General features: G+C 36.6%; 1 protein-coding gene across 13 annotated transcripts in view; it reads left to right on the top strand.

Moving 5' to 3' along the window:
- The window catches only part of LMBR1 (limb development membrane protein 1), a 217,178-nt gene that overhangs the window by 156,632 nt on the left and 40,380 nt on the right, over window positions 1–20,166 (top strand). For all 13 annotated transcript variants that reach the window (XM_055347386.2, XM_055347388.2, XM_063708879.1 and 10 more), the window contains 6 exons: window positions 1,102–1,182; window positions 6,646–6,722; window positions 7,354–7,431; window positions 9,520–9,593; window positions 9,832–9,922; window positions 11,169–11,235. In XM_055347386.2, the coding sequence (XP_055203361.1) occupies window positions 1,102–1,182; window positions 6,646–6,722; window positions 7,354–7,431; window positions 9,520–9,593; window positions 9,832–9,922; window positions 11,169–11,235 (468 nt within the window). The remainder of the gene's footprint in view (window positions 1–1,101; window positions 1,183–6,645; window positions 6,723–7,353; window positions 7,432–9,519; window positions 9,594–9,831; window positions 9,923–11,168; window positions 11,236–20,166) is intronic.

The following is a 20,166-nucleotide window of genomic DNA, read 5'->3' as shown; positions in this document are numbered from 1 at the left end:
TGCATGTTAAAGTAACAGGAAGAAAACATTTTCCACCCATCACATTGGTAGAATTCAAGAATTATAACATCCAGTGCTGAAGACGATACTGGAAAATAGATACTTTCAAAGCTATTGATAGAAATGTAAATTATTACAATAGTTTAAATTATTACAATATGTGGGGGAAGTAACCTTCTATAAATGTTCATACCCTACTCAGCAATCTAAGTTTTGGGAATCTGTCTTACAGAAATAATTAGAACCAAAATGTACTGGATGGGCATACAAGAATGTTTATTGCAACACTGTTTCTAGTGGCAAAAAGTTGAAAACTTGAATATGTGTAAAGGGAATAAAGTTGTAGTACATCTGTACTATGGAATGTTATTCAGCTGTCAACTTGGACATATAATTGACTAGGAAAGCAAATGGTAAAGTAATAGGTCTGACCCCATTCGTGTAAAACATGTAATAAAAACCATGCATATGATACATATGTATGTGTGAATGTGCTTCTGAATGTGAAGAAAGGTATGGAAGCATCAGCCAAGCTGTTCACAATTGTCATTTTAAGGAGGTGAGATAGAGAAGAGAAGATCTTGATTTTTTTCACTTTCTATAGTAAGCCCAAGTTGCTTTTGTAATTAAGAAAAGATTATTAATAGATCAAATTAGAACTTTACCACGTTAAGAAATTTTCTAGGAAACATGTAGTGTTTATTTTTAATATTCTTATTTCAATAGCTTTTGTGGTACCAGTGGTTTTGGGTTACATGGATGTATAGTGGTGTGATCTGAGATTTTAATGTACCCATCACTGGAGTAGCATACGTTGTACCCAGTATGTCGTTTTTTATCCCTTGCCTCCATCCCAACCCTCTCCCTTCTGACTCTCCGTAGTCCATTATATCACTCTGTGGAAACGTGTAGTGTTTAATCAGCAAGAAGTTTTAATTGGTAAATATATGGATGTGCTTTCCTCTGAATCACAGCAACATTTGTTGTTATTTTCAATTAGCAGGATTTGCCATGTGTTATTTTAGATTTTAATTAAAGGGCTGCCTGTTCTATAGTGTTAGGGGTTCTGTTTTACTTCTAAATATTTTTTGCTTTGAACAGGGCTGTCTTCATCGGTGGAATACAACATAATGGAGTTGGAACAAGAACTTGAAAATGTAAAGACTCTTAAGACAAAATTAGGTATTGTACTTTTTTTTTCTTGACTTGTGTATTGGCCTTGGTTTCTTATTAAAGACTTTACTGTAGTCTGAAATATTAGAAAATTTATGAAATCTTTATGTTAAAACTTTTGACCTGCCCAAAATCATTAATAAAGACTATCTTACAGTTTGGGGAGAGGATAAGTTTACATTTATTCACCTTTTTTGGTTTTATATATATACAGAATGACTTTTCAAAGGTTCAAAGGTTCAAAAATGTTGCTCCATTGCCTTCTCACTTGCATTATTTCCAACAAGTCATCTGTCATACTTATCTTTTAATGTGTCTTTTTTCTGTATCTGCTTTTAAGATGTCTTTATTGTTGATTTTGAACAATTTGATTGTGATACGCCTCAGAGTAGTTTTCTTCATGTTTCTTAGAGCTAGGAGGTTATAGTTTTCAACTAATTTGGAAATTTTTTGACCATTACTTCTCCAAATATTTTTTCTTTTCCCCTCATGCTTCCCTTTTCAGGGACTCCAGTTACATGTATTTTAGGCTATAGCTGAAGGATGTTCCTTTATTTTTCAGTTTTTTTTTCTTGCTGTGTTTCATTTTGGTTAGCATCTATAGCTGTGTCTTCACTTTCACCAATCTTCTGCATGTCTAATCTGCCTTTAATCTCATCTAGTGGTTTTTGCTTTTCTTTGTTTTTCTGCCGTCTGCAGTTTTCATCTCTGGGGGCCTGTTTGGGCCTGTTTTGTATCTTCTATTATGTCTCTAACACGTTCAATCTGTGTCCTTCCTCTTTGTGAAAATATAGAATATAGTTATGACAACACTTACAATGTTTTTGTCTGCTACTTCTAACGTTTGTGTTAGTTCTTGATATGTTTTGATTGATTGATTTTTTTTCCTCATTATCACTGGTATTTTCATGCTTCTTTGCATGCCTGGAAACTTTTGATTAGAAAATAGGTATTTTGAATTTTACCTTGTCAGGTGAGATTTTACCCTTGTTGGGTGCCTCACTTATAGTATTTCTTTTTTTTTTGTTTTGTTTTTTAAGACAGTCTCAGTCTCACTCTGTCGCCCAGGCTAGAGTGCAATGGTGCGATCTCAACTCACTGCAACCTCCGCCTCCCCGGCTCATGTGATCCTCCCACTTCAGCCTCCTGAGTAGCTGGGACCACAGGTGCATGCCACCACAGCTTGCTAATTTTTTGTGTTTTTGGTAGAGTTGGGGTTTTGCCATGTTGGCCATGCTGATCTCAAACTCCTGGGCTCAAGTGTTCTGCCCACGTCGGCCTCCCAAAGTACTGGGATTACAGGCATGAGCCACGATGCCTGGCCACTTATAGTAGCTCTGTAAGTGAGGAACTTTGTTCTGAAATGCAGTTAAGTTACTTGCAAACAGTTTGATATTATTGTGTCTTGTTCTGAAGACTTTTTAGGCTGGACCAGGGGATCATTGCCTCTAGGGTTAAGTATTCCCCACTGCTCAGGCAAGACCCTTCCACAGATTCTATCCAGTGTCCTGTGATTGATGACATTCTGTACTGTCTTGTGGGAGAAGCAACTATTTTTGGCCTTTTGTGATTGTTGAGTGCTGTTTCTTTTCATATTTTGGGGTGGTTCTTTCTTTAGCCCTGGGTTGTTTCTTCACATGCCTGAGCCGATATACTTAAGAATTTTTTATGAATTCTTTACTGAATACTCAAGGGTGGCTCTTTGCAGATCCTTGGAGTTCTTTTTCTGTGCTTCAGTCTCCTGTCTGGCACTTTGCTGCACAGATTCCAGCTGACATAGTCTCCCCAGATTCCCATTTCATGCTCTCAACTCAAGGGATGAGCTGGGCTCAGCTTGTGTTCCTCCTTTCTGCATCACGGCCTGGAAACTCTCAAGACAGTAAGCTGGGTCAGAAAGGGCTTGTGTGGTTTGTTTCCTGTGTCTCAGGCATCATTGTTCTTCCACGATCAGATGTCCAGTGTCTTGAAAACTGTTGTTTCATATCTGTGTACTTTTTGGTTTCTTAATTGTTTCAAGCTGGATGACAAACCTGGTCCCTGTTGTTGCCGCAGCTTCAGAAGTGGAAGTCCAGTGTTATGTTCTTGAAAATCAAATACGGTGTTCATTTATTTTCATTTCTGTTAATAATATTATATTTCCTGAAGTTACTTCAGTCATCCTGCTGTTGGTGGATATTAGATTTGCTTCTAGTTTTTTGCTATTACAAATAATGTTGTTATAATCATTCTGGTATGTAACTCTTGGTTTATATGTTTTTTCAGGGTACATACTAGATATGGAATTACAAGATCATTGTATATGTGCCTGTGCAACTTTTGTAGATAAAGCCAAATGGTTTTCTCACATAGTTGTATTAGTTTGCATTCCTGCTGGGCATGAGTATTATACTTGACAATGTTGGACTTTAAAATTTTTACTGACTTAGTGGATGTGAAGTGGTGTTTCTTTGGTATTCTAATTCGTATGTTCCTGATTTGTATTTTTATTTTTACATTTCTAATGTTCGTTTAGCTTCTGTTTGAAAAACACAGGTTTGCTGGCAATAGATTCTCTCAGTTTTTGTTTATTGGAAAACATACTAAAAATTTTTGTTGGTAGCTATCAGCATTGGAAAGATGTTGTTCTACTGTCTTCTGGTTTCTTGTTAAAAGTCATGTTGTTGCTCTTTCAAAGGGCTTTAAAGATTTTCCTTTTGTCTTTGTTTAGCAATTTTACTCTGACGTGCTTAGATTTGGTTTTCTTTGTATTTATCTTTCTTGAAATCTATGTGTCACTTCATGATACTGTGGCTTGATGTCTTTTATCTATTTGGGAAAATCTTGGCCATTGTCTTATCAGATATTGCTTCTGCTCCATTCTCTCTTATTTCCTCAGGCTGCAGTTACACACACGCTAGACTTTTTCATTCTTATATTCTTTTCTGTATTTATCTCCTTTTTAGCTTCATGCTTCAGTCTGATATTTTCTACTGGTCTGTCTTCCATTTTGCTTTCTTTCAGCTATGTCATAACTATTGTTAAAACTGTTGAATTCTTCATTTTAGTTACACTATTTTTCAGTTCTAGATTTTCTGTTTATTTTTTATAGATTTAAATTTACTTGGAAAATTTTCCATTTATCACTTATTTTATTGAATATGTTAATCATTTATTTTAAAGCATCTTTCTGATAAATCCAATACATGGATCACCTGGAGGTCTGTTTCTATTGTCTTTTTTTTCCCTCTTTTTCCATTTATTTATTTATTTATGAAATGGAGTTTTGCTCTTGTTGCCCAGGCTGGAGTGCAATGGCCTGATCTCAGTCCACTGCAACCTCTGCCTCATGGTTCAAGTGATTCTCTTGCCTCAGCCTCCCGAGTAACTGGGATTACAGGTGCCTGCCACCATGCCCAGCTAATTTTTTGTATTTTTAGTAGAGACGGGGTTTTACCATATTGGCCAGGCTGGTCTCAAGCTCCTGACCTCGTGATCAGCGTGCCTTGGCCTTCCAAGTCCTGGGATTACAGGCGTGAGCCACCGTGCCTGGCCTCTTTTTCCCGTATCTGGTAATGTTTAATTGAATGCCAGATATTTCTTATACAAAAGTATAGAAACTCTGTATGGTGTTTTCTTCTTTTTGGGAGGATGTACTTTTGCTTCTGGTAGACAGTTACAGTAGGGACATATCAGTCTAATCCATTAGGCTTGAGATCATTCAAGGCCAGGCTTCAGTCTTTACGACGACCGGTCCATCTCCACTTTGTCCTTCCTTCATACTAGGGTATAGCTTTTCAATGGTCCTAATTGAAAGCCTAGTTCATTAGTTATTGACTATGACCTCATTTTCTTAATGAATTTTAGTTTTTACCTCTCAAGAAACATGAGCCTGACAGAAGCTTTGCTTGGCTTCTCAGCCTCATAGTTGCATCTTTCTGTTGTTCTTCTCGGCCTCTTAGCCACTGGTGTCTTGAAGGGAAAGTGGCACTGTCTGCCAGGTTCACTTCTTTGCCCTTTTCTTTTCTGTATGATCATAGCCTCTCAAATTTTGACTGCATTGGTAGCCCCAAATGCCAATGTCTGTCCTCTTGGCTCTGCTGAGTTTGCTGAAAGGTTTGCTTTAGAATCATTGCTTTTTACCCATTGATTTCTCAACCTCTTGGGTCCATGCCATTTATATATTGGGAAATGTCTTGCAGAAGAAGGTGTAGTACAAATTGGAGGTCTTAGCTCAGTTCACTTCACAGAATATTGGCCCCTCAATTTTTATTGTCTTGATAGCTCTCTGATATGTTCATACAGATATTTTAAAATTAAGTTTGATTCATCTTTTCTTCTTGTTCTTAGCATGAGGATTGGTGTTATAGGTAAAAGCAGAAGTTTGCTTCCAGCCTTTAGAAAACTAGAAGTGCTTATCTTTGGTAAAATAGAAGGGGGCTGGGCGCAGTGGTTCACGCCTGTAATCCCAGCACTTTGGGAGGCCGAGGTGGGTGGATCACGAGGTCAGGAGATCGGGACCATCCTGGCTAACATGGTGAAACCCTGTCTCTACTAAAAATACAAAAAATTAGCCGGGCTTGGTGGCATGTGCCTGTAGTCCCAGCTACTTGGGAGGCTGAGGCAGGAGAATCACTTGAACCCGGCAGGCAGACGTTGCAGTGAGCCGAGATTGTGCCACTGCACTCCAGCCTGGGAGACAGAGTGAGACTCCATCTCAAAAAAAAAAAAAAAAGAATAGAAGGGATTTTTATTCATATAATTTTATTCATTCAGAGATATATATATATATATAAATATGTAGATCTATATGAAATACAAATATAGTAGGCCCTCAGTATTCGTGGGGGACTGGTTTCAGAACCCCCATGGGTACCAAAATCCACATATGGTAGAAAATTATTGCAGAACCTGTGGCTATAGAAGGCCTACTGTATGTCTGTATTTTCAGAGTCAGCTGTATATCAACAATATATTTCCTTAACGACTGAGATGTCTTCACAGAGCTGAAATTGAAGCATCACAGGATTGAGGTGTTTAATGTAGCAAACTGGTTTTAAAGCTCTGATTTTTGTCTGGGTATTGTAGTTCATGCCTGTAATCTCAGCACTTTAGGAAGCTGAGCGGGGAGGATCGTTTGAGTCCAGGAGTTCAAGACCAGCCTGGGCAACATAGCAAGACCCTGTCTCCACAAAAAATAAGTAAAAAAATTAGCCAGGCATGGTGGCATGTATCTGTAGTCCCAGCTACTTGGGTGGTTGAGATGGGAGGATCACTTGAGCCTAGGAGGTTGCAGTGAGCTGTGGCTATACCATTGTGCTCTAGCCTGGGTGACAGAGCAAGGCCCTATCTCTAGTTTTTTTAGTTTATGGAGGAAAATTAAAAGTAATTTATGTTTTTTAAAAAGAAATTATGTAAAAAACAGATTATAGCATTATGGAAGGAAAATGTTAATTTGGAGAATACTTTGTTTTATTTTGTTTTTCCTTTTAATAGAGAGGCGAAAAAAGGCTTCAGCATGGGAAAGAAATTTGGTGTATCCCGCTGTTATGGTTCTCCTTCTTATTGAGACAGTAAGAATTTATTTGCCTAGTTAAATAAAAGCAAATTGTATTTTATTTACTTTAGCATTTGAGTATGGCAGCTCCCTCAGCTAAATGGTTTTTCATAAACTAGTTTTCTATCAACAGGATTAAAATCCATCTATGCCTTTATTTATGAAAATCCAATAAAGCAAAATGGAAATTAATGGCAATTTAAAAAAAATTCTGAAGATTATCTGTTTCTTCATGAAAGCAGGAAATTCAGTCTTTGTTTTCATTGAAAATTAAGAAAACAAGGTGTTGCAGATAACCTGCTTTAAATTCTGTGATAAAATATGAAAATTACATTATGAAGTTCTGATAATATTTTACCACTTTTTTAAGTCTGTGGAGTTGTGTGTTTCCAGTTGGTGAGATCACTTAGTAAAAGGATCTATATACTACCAGCTTTTGTCACAAGCTTTGAAATTACAATAACTTGCAGAATCTTTTAGAATTTCTTCAGTTCTTGTTTGTAGTCTGATTACTTTAGTTTTATATATAGCGTTTTGGTCTTGACTGCTTTCCCTCTATTCTGAAACATGTCTTTGGTTACCTAGATTTTAATATTTTGTATTGGTGAAAAATCTTGAGAGCTGACAGTTTGCTGTTTGTCTTGTAGTCCATCTCGGTCCTCTTGGTGGCTTGTAATATTCTTTGCCTATTGGTTGATGAAACAGCAATGCCAAAAGGAACAAGGGTAAAGTAAAATCCTTTAAAATGTCTTTCTTTTGCAAAAGTATTCTATGTCTATACCCTGAGTATTTCAAGTAAGCAAATGAAAACATTCACCTTTGTGCATGTATATACTTCAAGTTGTATGAATTTCTTTATGCAAAGAGCCTTTATAATATAAACTGTGATTTTTGTTTCTAATTTTTTACTTTGGATTGACAGGGCCTTTTTTCAAGTGTTGGAATTTCCTTTTAGATTTCTTATCAGAGTTTATCTTGATATTACTGAAATTCATTTAGCTATATGAAATTCCTTTAGGCATAGTCTTGATTCAGATCCCCCCACCTGAGTCTTTCCAGGACCTTGTGCCATCTGTTATTGCCATTGTTGTATTCAGTTACAGCCTCTTCTCCATGAGTACAAGCCCACCATCATGCTCCAGGTGCCTCATCCTACAGGCAGACAAGAAACTACCCTTTGCCATGTACAGTCTTATCTTTTTCTTTAGTTTTATACCCAAACCCACTGATAGAACAGGAAGTCGCTTACTATACTGACTTCCTAGTCACTTTTAACCCATTTTACTATACCAACAAAACAAGTCCCAAGCCCTATAGTATATTTTTGTACCCATCCCCCTTAGTGCTTAGTGGAGAATGACTTGTATGTTATAGGAGATCCCTGTATAATTGTGTAAAAAAATTAGATACTCTTAATCCTTCCTACATGGCTTCTCTTGAGATAGCATAATTCCAAAGTATTATCTCTGTTGATCAATAAGCTTTTGTAGGGGAGAAGTAATACCTTTTTCTAACCTATTGGAAGGTTCATGGCTGAGATGCCTATAACAAAAGATTAATAAGAGAAAAGCTGACAAACTTATTTAAGATAAGTTTTACATGTCACAGGGGTCTTCAGATATGAAGAAGACCAAAGAAACAGAAAAAGCTGTGTACTTTTATGCTCTGGTTTGTTGAAGAGTGGACAGTAGTGGGAAGTATGATTGGAAGACAGGGGTGTGATCTAATGATTATAAACCGGGGGGATTTAGCAAGGCCTGTTCATATTCTTCTCGGTGTCCTCGTGTCTCCAGAGATAAACATGTGCTTCTCCTCTGGGTGGGTTGCGGGGGGCACCCTCGGATGGGGGTCTTATGGCCTGCTTCGCAGGAGAAGGAGACAGATCAGTGTGTGACCTTCCTAGGTTTTCTCAAATACCAGGTCCCATATTTTGGAGTAGTGTGTCTTGAACCCCATCACTTTCTACCAGCATCATTTATTTCTTCTTCAAAAGATTGTCAAAAAGTTATTTTTTATTGGGCTGACTGTAGATTCTTAATTATCCCTGGTGTTTCTATTAGATGTAATCTGTGCTGACTAGTAAAACATTCAGATAGTTTCTTTTATTAGTAATCTTTGAAAATACTTCAGTAGGGAATGATTTTTTCAGATCTAATTATAAAAATAGTAACTTTTTTGTGTGTTTTTTTTTAAGTTCTAGGTAAAGATAGTTTTTGAGATAGGGATAATTGTTTGGAAAAAAATTTATAGCATTACTTTTTAAAAATCTATGTTAACAGTTACATCTTTTGTAACTCTGAATTCCCAAGGAAAATTTGGGCAAAGGAAACTTTCAGGTATGGGAACAGGATATGCACATTTACTCTCTTTCTACTCTTAGCTTAATTTTGACATACTTGAATTGTGTAATCTTTGTATATTATGTAAGCATTCAGATAGCTATGTATCCTATTCTTATTTTTCTATTGTGTTTTTAAAAACTCTTTCCCAAAACTATTCAGGAGTTTTTTCCTCAAGTGGCAAGTTGCCCCATTTAATAACAGTAAGCATAATCATGTCATCTTGACAAGTAACTTAAATTACATTTGAGATAAGTAATTTTTCTTGAGCTTATTAAAATTGTTAACATGGTGCCTGAATTTGTTGATGAAATCAGTCTAATGTCATGTCTTGTTGGCCTTTGAAAGTCTAGATGTTATTTCAAAGTAGTAAACATTCATAATTTCAACTGTCTTATTTTATGAAACAGCTGTTTTAGGGAAACCAATATAAGATGTCATCAAATTCTGAAAAGTGTCTTTCTCCCACCCCAGGGGCCTGGAATAGGAAATGCCTCTCTTTCTACGTTTGGTTTTGTGGGAGCTGCGCTTGAAATCATTTTGATTTTGTATCCTTTCTTTAACTGAACGTTCAGCCTATCCACAAATTTTATACCAAGTTTTCTGGGGCAGTGGTTATTTACTAAGACACTTGTCTAGAAGAGAAAACAACAGGTTAGTCTTCCTCAGGCACTTAAAGCGGCTTTTTGTTTTGCTTTTCCTACGGGCCTTAAGACTTTTTGGAGACTGCCGAGAACTTAGGAAACTTGCATTCTGTTGGAGAGTTTTTTTCCTTGATTCTCACAGCTATCTTATGGTGTCCTCTGTTGTCGGCTTCTATAGCCTTCGATTTTTTGGAAACTTTACTCCCAAGAAAGATGACACAACTATGACAAAGGTAAGGTAGAATCTTAGGTGACTGTGGCCTCTCGTTTGCCTTCCCTGTCAGACTGCTTTATTTAATAGTCATTCTGAATGGTTCATTTGCAGTGATAGGTATTTGTTTGTAAGTTGCGTAAACACAAACTGGAAGATTTTCAAAATGCTGAGTGAGTGGGAAAGGGATGTACCCTGTTTAATTTGGATGGCGTCCATTCACTGTAAATGCGGAGAACTGCAGAGCTTGTTAACTAGCTATAGAAGGCTCCTGAAAGGACTCTTTTTCCTCTAAAGAAAACGTATTGCTAATGAGTAACTTGGATTGTGCTAACTGTACTTCAGGGAGCTTGTTTGAAGTCTGAAGAACTTAGTTGCTACAAGTAGTAGGGACAAAGTATTTCAAATTTGAACAATTAAAGTAAGACGGAAGAGTTCTATTCAGAAACATTTTGTAGTCTGAGGCTAATTTGACTTTTTCCACAACATGTCATTGGGTTCAGAATAAAAAGGCTGTTGCCGTATATAGTGACTGAATCTTTATAAAATATTCCCGTAGGCTGACAAAGAAGAATAACTAATAAGAGCTGAAAGCTTGTTTTGTTTTTATTTTATATTTTTAGCCTACTTAAAGGGGAGAAGTTATTTTACACACACACACACACACATATACACACACACAGCTATTTCTTTAAACTTAATAAGTAGTTGAGATATTTAGTATCTAGTTTAAGTGATCATAAATATTAATTGGTATTTTCAACTCCTCTTATTTACTATGGAAGAATAAACATTGTATGCATTATTACAAAAGTTTAGAGGTTTTGGATTTCTGGTGCTTTTTAAATATTACAATTAACATTAGAAATAGATGTGATAAAAGAGATCTTAAGCAATAATCTGGCCTTAAAAATGTAGTCAGAAGTATCCAGTATGTTAATTATTTTTTGCTTGACAGGCAGAGCCTTTTGAAAGTAACAGCTGCAATCAGTAATGTAAAGTGCATTATCTAGGTGTCAAGTAATTTAAGTATTCTATAACTATATCTGTGCTAGGTACTGTAGACATCTTCTAGAACTTACAGATATAACTTTATTTATTTTAAAAGTGTGTTATTCTTTGAAAATTCTGTACTGAATAGTATCATTAAGAAATCGGCAAAGTACACTAGGTAACTAGAATGCACAATAATTTCTCAGAATGTTACTGGGTTTGATTGTCATCCTGCTGTTTAACTGCCCAATATTCTTTCTTGTTTCTCATAACAGATCATTGGAAATTGTGTGTCCATCTTGGTTTTGAGCTCTGCTCTGCCTGTGATGTCGAGAACACTGGGTAAGTTTCAGTGAGAAATTTTCACTTAAAGATCCATGTTTTTAAAAACTGTCTTTACTGAACTTATTTAACATTTACTCATAAAGATTACCTTTGAAATACAGTGTTTCTTCCTACATCATTTTACACCTTTACTTCTATACTTTATGTATAGGGGCATACCAAGACAAATACTTTTATCAAATAAAGACTACTTATTTTTTAAACACTTAAAAGCATTCTTTCTCCAAACAATGGGCTGGTTTTTGTTGCGTTTTGTTTTTACTGACACATCTATAAGTTAGGCTTTCGAGTCCTCTAGTGAGGAAACTGCATTAAACTAATTTTTCTATATAAAAGCTTTTGAGCATTTATAATTTAGTATGGTTTAAAAAATTGAAAATTTGTAAATTGTTTTAAGCTGCTTTGTGTCCACAAAATAGAGGTGAACGCAGTGTAATCTCTGAGAACACACTGATTCAAAGGACACCCTTGAGAGTTCCTACTTGCCTGTCATTCATTTCTGTCATTTTCTTAATGTTTCAGTTTATGGAGAATTTGATAATCTTTTAAAAGAAAAACAGATTTTTGCTTTGTCATTGAAATAGTTGAGTAAGTCTTCCCTTAGTTGTCTTTTATAAAATGCTATCGTAGACCATATTCTGAGTTCTTCACTAAATATTACTTCAGACAAAAGTTTCCATTAAGCATTTCTATCTAATTCTCTAGACTTAGGTTTTGACTTGAGTGCACACAAATGATTGGAAAATTTAGATCATTAAATTTTAGCTACTTGCTCATAACAAAAATTGCTGGTAACTTTGAGTTGCTTTTGCATTAGCTCTCATATTGCCTCCATTATTTATTGAAGACTTACAGATACCAGGGATGCAGGCTGTGCAAAGAAAGTAGAAGCTTTGTAGTTATCTTCATAATTCTTACAAAGGATTTCATGTTTGTAATAGAAAACAAAATTAAAGTATAAATGTAAAGGGACCACTGTTCCATAAGCTAATAAAAAACTGGTGTGTGTAATAGTCTTATTTCTTTTGTGTTTGCTTTCTGGGACTTGTAATTGTTTTGACATCTGCTTATGTGAATCTTGAAAATGCCAAAAGTATGCTCTTTAGCAACCTGATTTGATGTTAAATGTTATCATTTATATTATGACAGTCTATTAAATAATTTCTGTTATATTTCAGCCAACCTATCATTTTAATACTTAGGAAACTCATTCACTGTACTATTATTTAAGATTGATTGCTAATCATTAATATATACCGATTTTATGGAAGAAAATTACATGCTGAGTATAGTTTTAATACAAAGAAAACAAACTAATGGTAAAATTTACTTTTTGAAGGCCAACAAATTAAATTCCAGAGTAGTTTGCCATAGAGATAAATAAAAAGAAAAAAAAGAAAGATGGAACAATTAAAATGCAGCTAACAAATGCCTGGACCCAGCTGTCCAAACAGGATTAATGGAGTGCATTAGGGTACAGTGAGTCATGTGGTGCTTTGCAAAATATCAACACGCACTGCATTACATGTTATGCCCAGTGGCATTGAATAGATGAAAAGAAATAAATACGTTAAACAGATTCATAGAGGCTTTTCACAGTATTAAAAAAGCAAATTTCTAGACTAAAAGAAAAAGCTTTATTTTAGCATTATGGGAAATGCAAACTAGAGAGTTACTTTGTAATTCCTCTATTAACCCTTTAGAATTGAGTCTTTGATTTTAAGAAGATAAAATATAGAGAATTGTCATGAATATTATCCTAGTGTGTAACAGGATTTTGATTTACCAGCTGAAAAGCTTATAAGACTAGAACAGAGGATGTATTTAAGCAATCAGATTCCAAGCTGTGACATTTTTCAGTCTTTCTTGTCGCCTCTCTCAAGGAAACCCTGACCTTAGTGTGGTCTCCTTTGCTCCTGTGAAATCAGCCAGCAGCGCCCCATCACTTACAATGAAATGAGAAATGCAGTAACAAGAAAAATCATATTTTATCTCTATATATGTAATTTCTCTATTATTTCAACAGTTTTTTTAGTGAAGAATATAAATTTGATTATAACTTGAAATACATCGAATCTAGTATAAAAGAAATAATTTGGTGATGTTTTTGCTTCAAAAATGAAAGTGTTCAATGGACATGTTTCTTTTTTAAAAATTTGCCCACTATTATTGTTGATGCATCACAGGCTTTAGATTTAAGTACATGGTGTGATATGACATATTTATTAAATAATTCCTTTTAAATAGCTTGTTATATTTGAATGAAAAATTTTGTACTAACTGAAAAATCACCACTAAGTAAATTTTATAAGCATATTTCTTGCCACGAAGAATTAAGTTGTGAGAAAAATTTTGACCATGTATTCTTGGTTAAGTAGAATTAGTATAAATGATGGTTTTATTTTTCATAGGAAACACAAAGAATCTGTACTTAAAATTTTTATTAGAACCCTGCAAAAGTAATGCTATGTAAATGAATATATTTTTCAAAACATTGTTTTGCTGCCTGTTTATATTTAAGTTTTCAGAATCCAAAATTTGGGGAGATTTGATGTCTGTATTTTTAGTAAACAGTTTACTATGTAGTTTAATAGACTCTCAGGGTGATAAAAGGAGATGTTTGCAAACAAGGTGAAAATAGAACAAGATCAAACTAATTATCTATAGATGTCCAAAATTCTATGCAATAAAATATTTTGAATGTTGCAATGAATTTTATAAGAATAGATTCTGTGTGATTGCTGATATGTTCTTTATTATGCTTAATCATGAAACAATTAAGACGTTGATTTTTTTGTGTTATTCTTTATTTGAATTCTCCTTTAAAGAGGAAAATTTTTCTCAAATGCAAATGATAGTCTTTGAAATGCTTTTAATAATTTCTATATTGTAATTATTTTTACAGTTATTTTTCATCTTGGAAGCTCTTTCTATAATTTGTAAGTTATTTAGTGTCCAAATACAATTTGTTTTTAATGTACTTATGGTAGTAAAACAAAAACACTTAGTCTTTCAAATCAGCTTGAATTTATTTTCAGTATTTTCACATATTTCTCATTTGAGTCCCATATAGTCTATTATCTTACAGGAGGTAAAGTAGATTATTCCTTTTTGCTTCTTGATGAAGGGACCTTGTTTTATAATGGGTCTTTTTTGGAGAGGTCTTTATTTGGGGTTTTGGTAATCCCTATTTATCTTTACCCTGGGCTTTCTCTAGCTCTTGTTGTGAAACAGAAATAAACAATGCTTTCACAGAGGCTTAGCAATGACAAATGTGAAATGGAAGTATAAGTCATATATTCCTAATTATGACATTGATATAAAAATAATTTCAAACCCTATATTGAAAATTTCTCACCAAAAAGTATATGTGATTTTATTATATTCAGATATATTATAGAAAATAATAAATGAATAATATGACTTATTATTATTAACTTTATTATTTAACTTTATTAAAGTTATTTATTAACTTATAGTAATTAACTTTTGGTTGATTACTAATGTTCTTATATCTGAGCAGTAAGCTTATATATACAGTTGAGATCTTTAAGAATAAAGAATTCTTAAAAATGTTTTGTGCCAAATGTCTAAAACAGTTAAGAGAGCAGCTCATGATACCACTGTAAAAACTCATATTCCTGATATCTACGAAATGTGTTTCCTGACACTACACTTCTTTCAGGGCAAACAGCCCTGTCTGAGAAAATGTCTATGCGTCACACATACCTAAATTTAGTCACCTGTTGATATTCAGCTACTTTAAATTTACTTTATTATAATTTTCATGCGGAAAATAATTTCCTTTAGGACCATTTAGCTGGAGGGAACCTTAAGAGGTAATTTGTTTTTTTCTTGTAAATTTGTTTGAGTTCATTGTAGATTCTGGATATTAGCCCTTTGTCAGATGAGTAGGTTGAGAAAATTTTCTCCCATTTTGTAGGTTGCCTGTTCACTCTGATGGTAGTTTCTTTTGCTGTGCAGAAGCTCTTTAGTTTAATTAGATCCCATTTGTCAATTTTGGCTTTTGTTGCCATTGCTTTTGGTATTTTAGACATGAAGTCCTTGCCCATGCCTGTGTCCTGAATGGTAATGCCTAGGTTTTCTTCTAGGGTTTTTATGGTTTTAGGTCTAACATGTAAGTCTTTAATCCATCTTGAATTAATTTTTGTATAAGGTGTAAGGAAGGGATCCAGTTTCAGCTTTCTCCATATGGCTAGCCAGTTTTCCCAGCACCATTTATTAAATAGGGAATCCTTTCCCCATTGCTTGTTTTTCTCAGGTTTGTCAAAGATCAGATAGTTGTAGATAATGCGGCGTTATTTCTGAGGGCTCTGTTCTGTTCCATTGATCTATATCTCTGTTTTGGTACCAGCACCATGCTGTTTTGGTTACTGTAGCCTTGTAGTGTAGTTTGAAGTCAGGTAGCATGATGCCTCCAGCTTTGTTCTTTTGGCTTAGGATTGACTTGGCGATGCGGGCTCTTTTTTGGTTCCATATGAACTTTAAAGTAGTTTTTTCCAATTCTATGAAGAAAGTCATTGGTAGCCTGATGGGGATGGCATTGAATCTATAAATTACCTTGGGCAGTATGGCCATTTTCATGATATTGATTCTTCCTACCCGTGAGCATGGAATGTTTTTCCATTTGTTTGTATCCTCTTTTATTTCAATGTTTATTGCGGCACTATTCACAATAGCAAAGACTTGGAACCAATCCAAATGTCCAACAATGATAGACTGGATTAAGAAAATGTGGCACATAGAGGGGAGGAGCCAAGATGGCCGAATAGGAACAGCTCCGGTCTACAGCTCCCAGCGTGAGCGACGCAGAAGACGGGTGATTTCTGCATTTCCATCTGAGGTACCGGGTTCATCTCACTAGGGAGTGCCAGACAGTGGGCGCAGGCCAGTGGGTGCGCGCACCGTGCGCGAGCCGAAGCAGGGCGAGGCATTGCCTCACCTGGGAAGCTCAAGGGGTCAGGGAGTTCCCTTTCCGAGTCAAAGAAAGGGGTGACGGATGCACCTGGAAAATCGGGTCACTCCCACCCGAATATTGTGCTTTTCAGACCGGCTTAAAAAACGGCGCACCACGAGTCTATATCCCACACCTGACTTGGAGGGTCCTACGCCCACGGAATCTCGCTGATTGCTAGCACAGCAGTCTGAGATCAAACTGCAAGGCGGCAGCGAGGCTGGGGGAGGGGCTCCCGCCATTGCCCAGGCTTGCTTAGGTAAACAAAGCAGCCCGGAAGCTCGAACTGGGTGGAGCTCACCACAGCTCAAGGAGGCTTGCCTGCCTCTGTAGGCTCCACCTCTGGGGGCAGGGCACAGACAAACAAAAAGACAGCAGTAACCTCTGCAGACTTAAATGTCCCTGTCTGACAGCTTTGAAGAGAGCAGTGGTTCTCCCAGCACGCAGCTGGAGATCTGAGAACGGGCAGACTGCCTACTCAAGTGGGTCCCTGACCCCTGACCCCCGAGCAGCCTAACTGGGAGGCACCCACCAGCAGGGGCACACTGACACCTCACACGGCAGGGTATTCCAACAGACCTGCAGCTGAGGGTCCTGTTTGTTAGAAGGAAAACTAACAAACAGAAAGGACATCCACACCAAAAACCCATCTGTACATCACCATCATCAAAGACCAAAAGTAGATAAAACCACAAAGATGGGGAAAAAACAGAACAGAAAAACTGGAAACTCTAAAACGCAGAGCACCTCTCCTCCTCCAAAGGAACGCAGTTCCTCACCAGCAACGGAACAAAGCTGGATGGAGAATGATATTGACGAGCTGAGAGAAGAAGGCTTCAGACGATCAAATTACTCTGAGCTACGGGAGGACATTCAAACCAAAGGCAAAGAAGTTGAAAACTTTGAAAAAAATTTAGAAGAATGTATAACTAGAATAACCAATACAGAGAAGTGCTTAAAGGAGCTGATGGAGCTGAAAACCAAGGCTCGAGAACTACGTGAAGAATGCAGAAGCCTCAGGAGCCGATGCAATCAACTGGAAGAAAGGGTATCAGCCATGGAAGATGAAATGAATGAAATGAAGCGAGAAGGGAAGTCTAGGAAAAAAGAATAAAAAGAAATGAGCAAAGCCTCCAAGAAATATGGGACTATGTGAAAAGACCAAATCTACGTCTGATTGGTGTACCTGAAAGTGATGCGGAGAATGGAACCAAGTTGGAAAACACTCTGCAGGATATTATCCAGGAGAAGTTCCCCAATCTAGCAAGGCAGGCCAACATTCAGATTCAGGAAATACAGAGAACGCCACAAAGATACTCCTCGAGAAGAGCAACTCCAAGACACATAATTGTCAGATTCACCAAAGTGGAAATGAAGGAAAAAATGTTAAGGGCAGCCAGAGAGAAAGGTCGGGTTACCCTCAAAGGGAAGCCCATCAGACTAACAGCAGATTTCTCGGCAGAAACCCTACAAGCCAGAAGAGAGTGGGGGCCAATATTCAACATTCTTAAAGAAAAGAATTTTCAACCCAGAATTTCATATCCAGCCAAACTAAGCTTCATAAGTGAAGGAGGAATAAAATACTTTACAGACAAGCAAATGCTGAGAGATTTTGTCACCACCAGGCCTGCCCTAAAAGAGCTCCTGAAGGAAGCACTAAACATGGAAAGGAACAACCGGTACCAGCCGCTGCAAAATCATGCCAAAATGTAAAGACCATCGAGACTAGGAAGAAACTGCATCAACTAATGAGCAAAATCACCAGCTAACATCATAATGACAGGATCAGATTCACACATTACAATATTAACCTTAAATGTAAATGGGCTAAATGCTCCAATTAAAAGACACAGACTGGCAAGTTGGATAAAGAGTCAAGACCCATCAGTGTGCTGTATTCAGGAAACCCATCTCACGTGCAGAGACACACATAGGCTCAAAATAAAAGGATGAAGGAAGATCTACCAAGCAAATGGAAAACAAAAAAAGGCAGGGGTTGCAATCCTAGTCTCGGATAAAACAGACTTTAAACCAACAAAGATCAGAAGAGACAAAGAAGGCCATTACATAATGGTAAAGGGATCAATTCAACAAGAGGAGCTAACTATCCTAAATATATATGCACCCAATACAGGAGCACCCAGATTCATAAAGCAAGTCCTGAGTGACCTACAAAGAGACTTAGACTCCCACACATTAATAATGGGAGACTTTAACACCCCACTGTCAACATTAGACAGATCAACGAGACAGAAAGTCAACAAGGATACCCAGGAATTGAACTCAGCTCTGCACCAAGCAGACCTATTAGACATCTACAGAACTCTCCACCCCAAATCAACAGAATATACATTTTTTTCAGCACCACACCACACCTATTCCAAAATTGACCACATAGTTGGAAGTAAAGCTCTCCTCAGCAAATGTAAAAGAACAGAAATTATAACAAACTATCTCTCAGACCACAGTGCAATCAAACTAGGACTCAGGATTAAAAATCTCACTCAAAGCCGCTCAACTACATGGAAACTGAACAACCTGCTCCTGAATGACTACTGGGTACATAACGAAATGAAGACAGAAATAAAGATGTTCTTTGAAACCAACGAGAACAAAGACACAACATACCAGAATCTCTGGGATGCATTCAAAGCAGTGTGTAGAGGGAAATTTATAGCACTAAATGCCCACAAGAGAAAGCAGGAAAGATCCAAAATTGACACCCTAACATCACAATTAAAAGAACTAGAAAAGCAAGAGCAAACACATTCAAAAGCTAGCAGAAGGCAAGAAATAACTAAAATCAGAGCAGAACTGAAGGAAATAGAGACACAAAAAACCCTTCAAAAAATCAATGAATCCAGGAGCTGGTTTTTGAAAGGATCAACAAAATTGATAGACCGCTAGCAAGACTAATAAAGAAAAAAAGAGAGAAGAATCAAATAGACACAATAAAAAATGATAAAGGGGATATCACCACCGATCCCACAGAAATACAAACTACCATCAGAGAATACTACAAACACCTCTACGCAAATAAACTAGAAAATCTAGAAGAAATGGATACATTCCTCAACACATACACTCTCCCAAGACTAAACCAGGAAGAAGTTGAATCTCTGAATAGACCAATAACAGGAGCTTAAATTGTGGCAATAATCAATAGTTTACCAACCAAAAAGAGTCCAGGACCAGATGGATTCACAGCCGAATTCTACCAGAGGCACAAGGAGGAACTGGTACCATTCCTTCTGAAACTATTCCAATCAATAGAAAAAGAGGGAATCCTCCCTAACTCATTTTATGAGGCCAGCATCATTCTGATACCAAAGCCGGGCAGAGACACAACCAAAAAAGAGAATTTTAGACCAATATCCTTGATGAACATTGATGCAAAAATCCTCAATAAAATACTGGCAAACCAAATCCAGCAGCACATCAAAAAGCTTATCCACCATGATCAAGTGGGCTTCATCCCTGGGATGCAAGGCTGGTTCAATATACGCAAATCAATAAATGTAATCCAGCATATAAACAGAGCCAAAGACAAAAACCACATGATTATCTCAATAGATGCAGAAAAAGCCTTTGACAAAATTCAACAACCCTTCATGCTAAAAACTCTCAATAAATTAGGTATTGATGGGACGTATTTCAAAATAATAAGAGCTATCTATGACAAACCCACAGCCAATATCATACTGAATGGGCAAAAACTGGAAGCATTCCCTTTGAAAACTGGCACAAGACAGGGATGCCCTCTCTCACCGCTCCTATTCAACATAGTGTTGGAAGTTCTGGCCAGGGCAGTCAGGCAGGAGAAGGAAATAAAGGGTATTCAATTAGGAAAAGAGGAAGTCAAATTGTCCCTGTTTGCAGACGACATGATTGTTTATCTAGAAAACCCCATTGTCTCAGCCCAAAATCTCCTTAAGCTGATAAGCAACTTCAGC

The sequence above is a fragment of the Gorilla gorilla genome, chromosome 6 (genome assembly GCF_029281585.2).
Source record: "Gorilla gorilla gorilla isolate KB3781 chromosome 6, NHGRI_mGorGor1-v2.1_pri, whole genome shotgun sequence".
Lineage (NCBI taxonomy): Eukaryota > Metazoa > Chordata > Mammalia > Primates > Hominidae > Gorilla > Gorilla gorilla.
The sequence above is the reverse complement of the archived record's forward strand: the minus strand, read 5'-3'. Positions and strand labels throughout refer to the sequence as shown.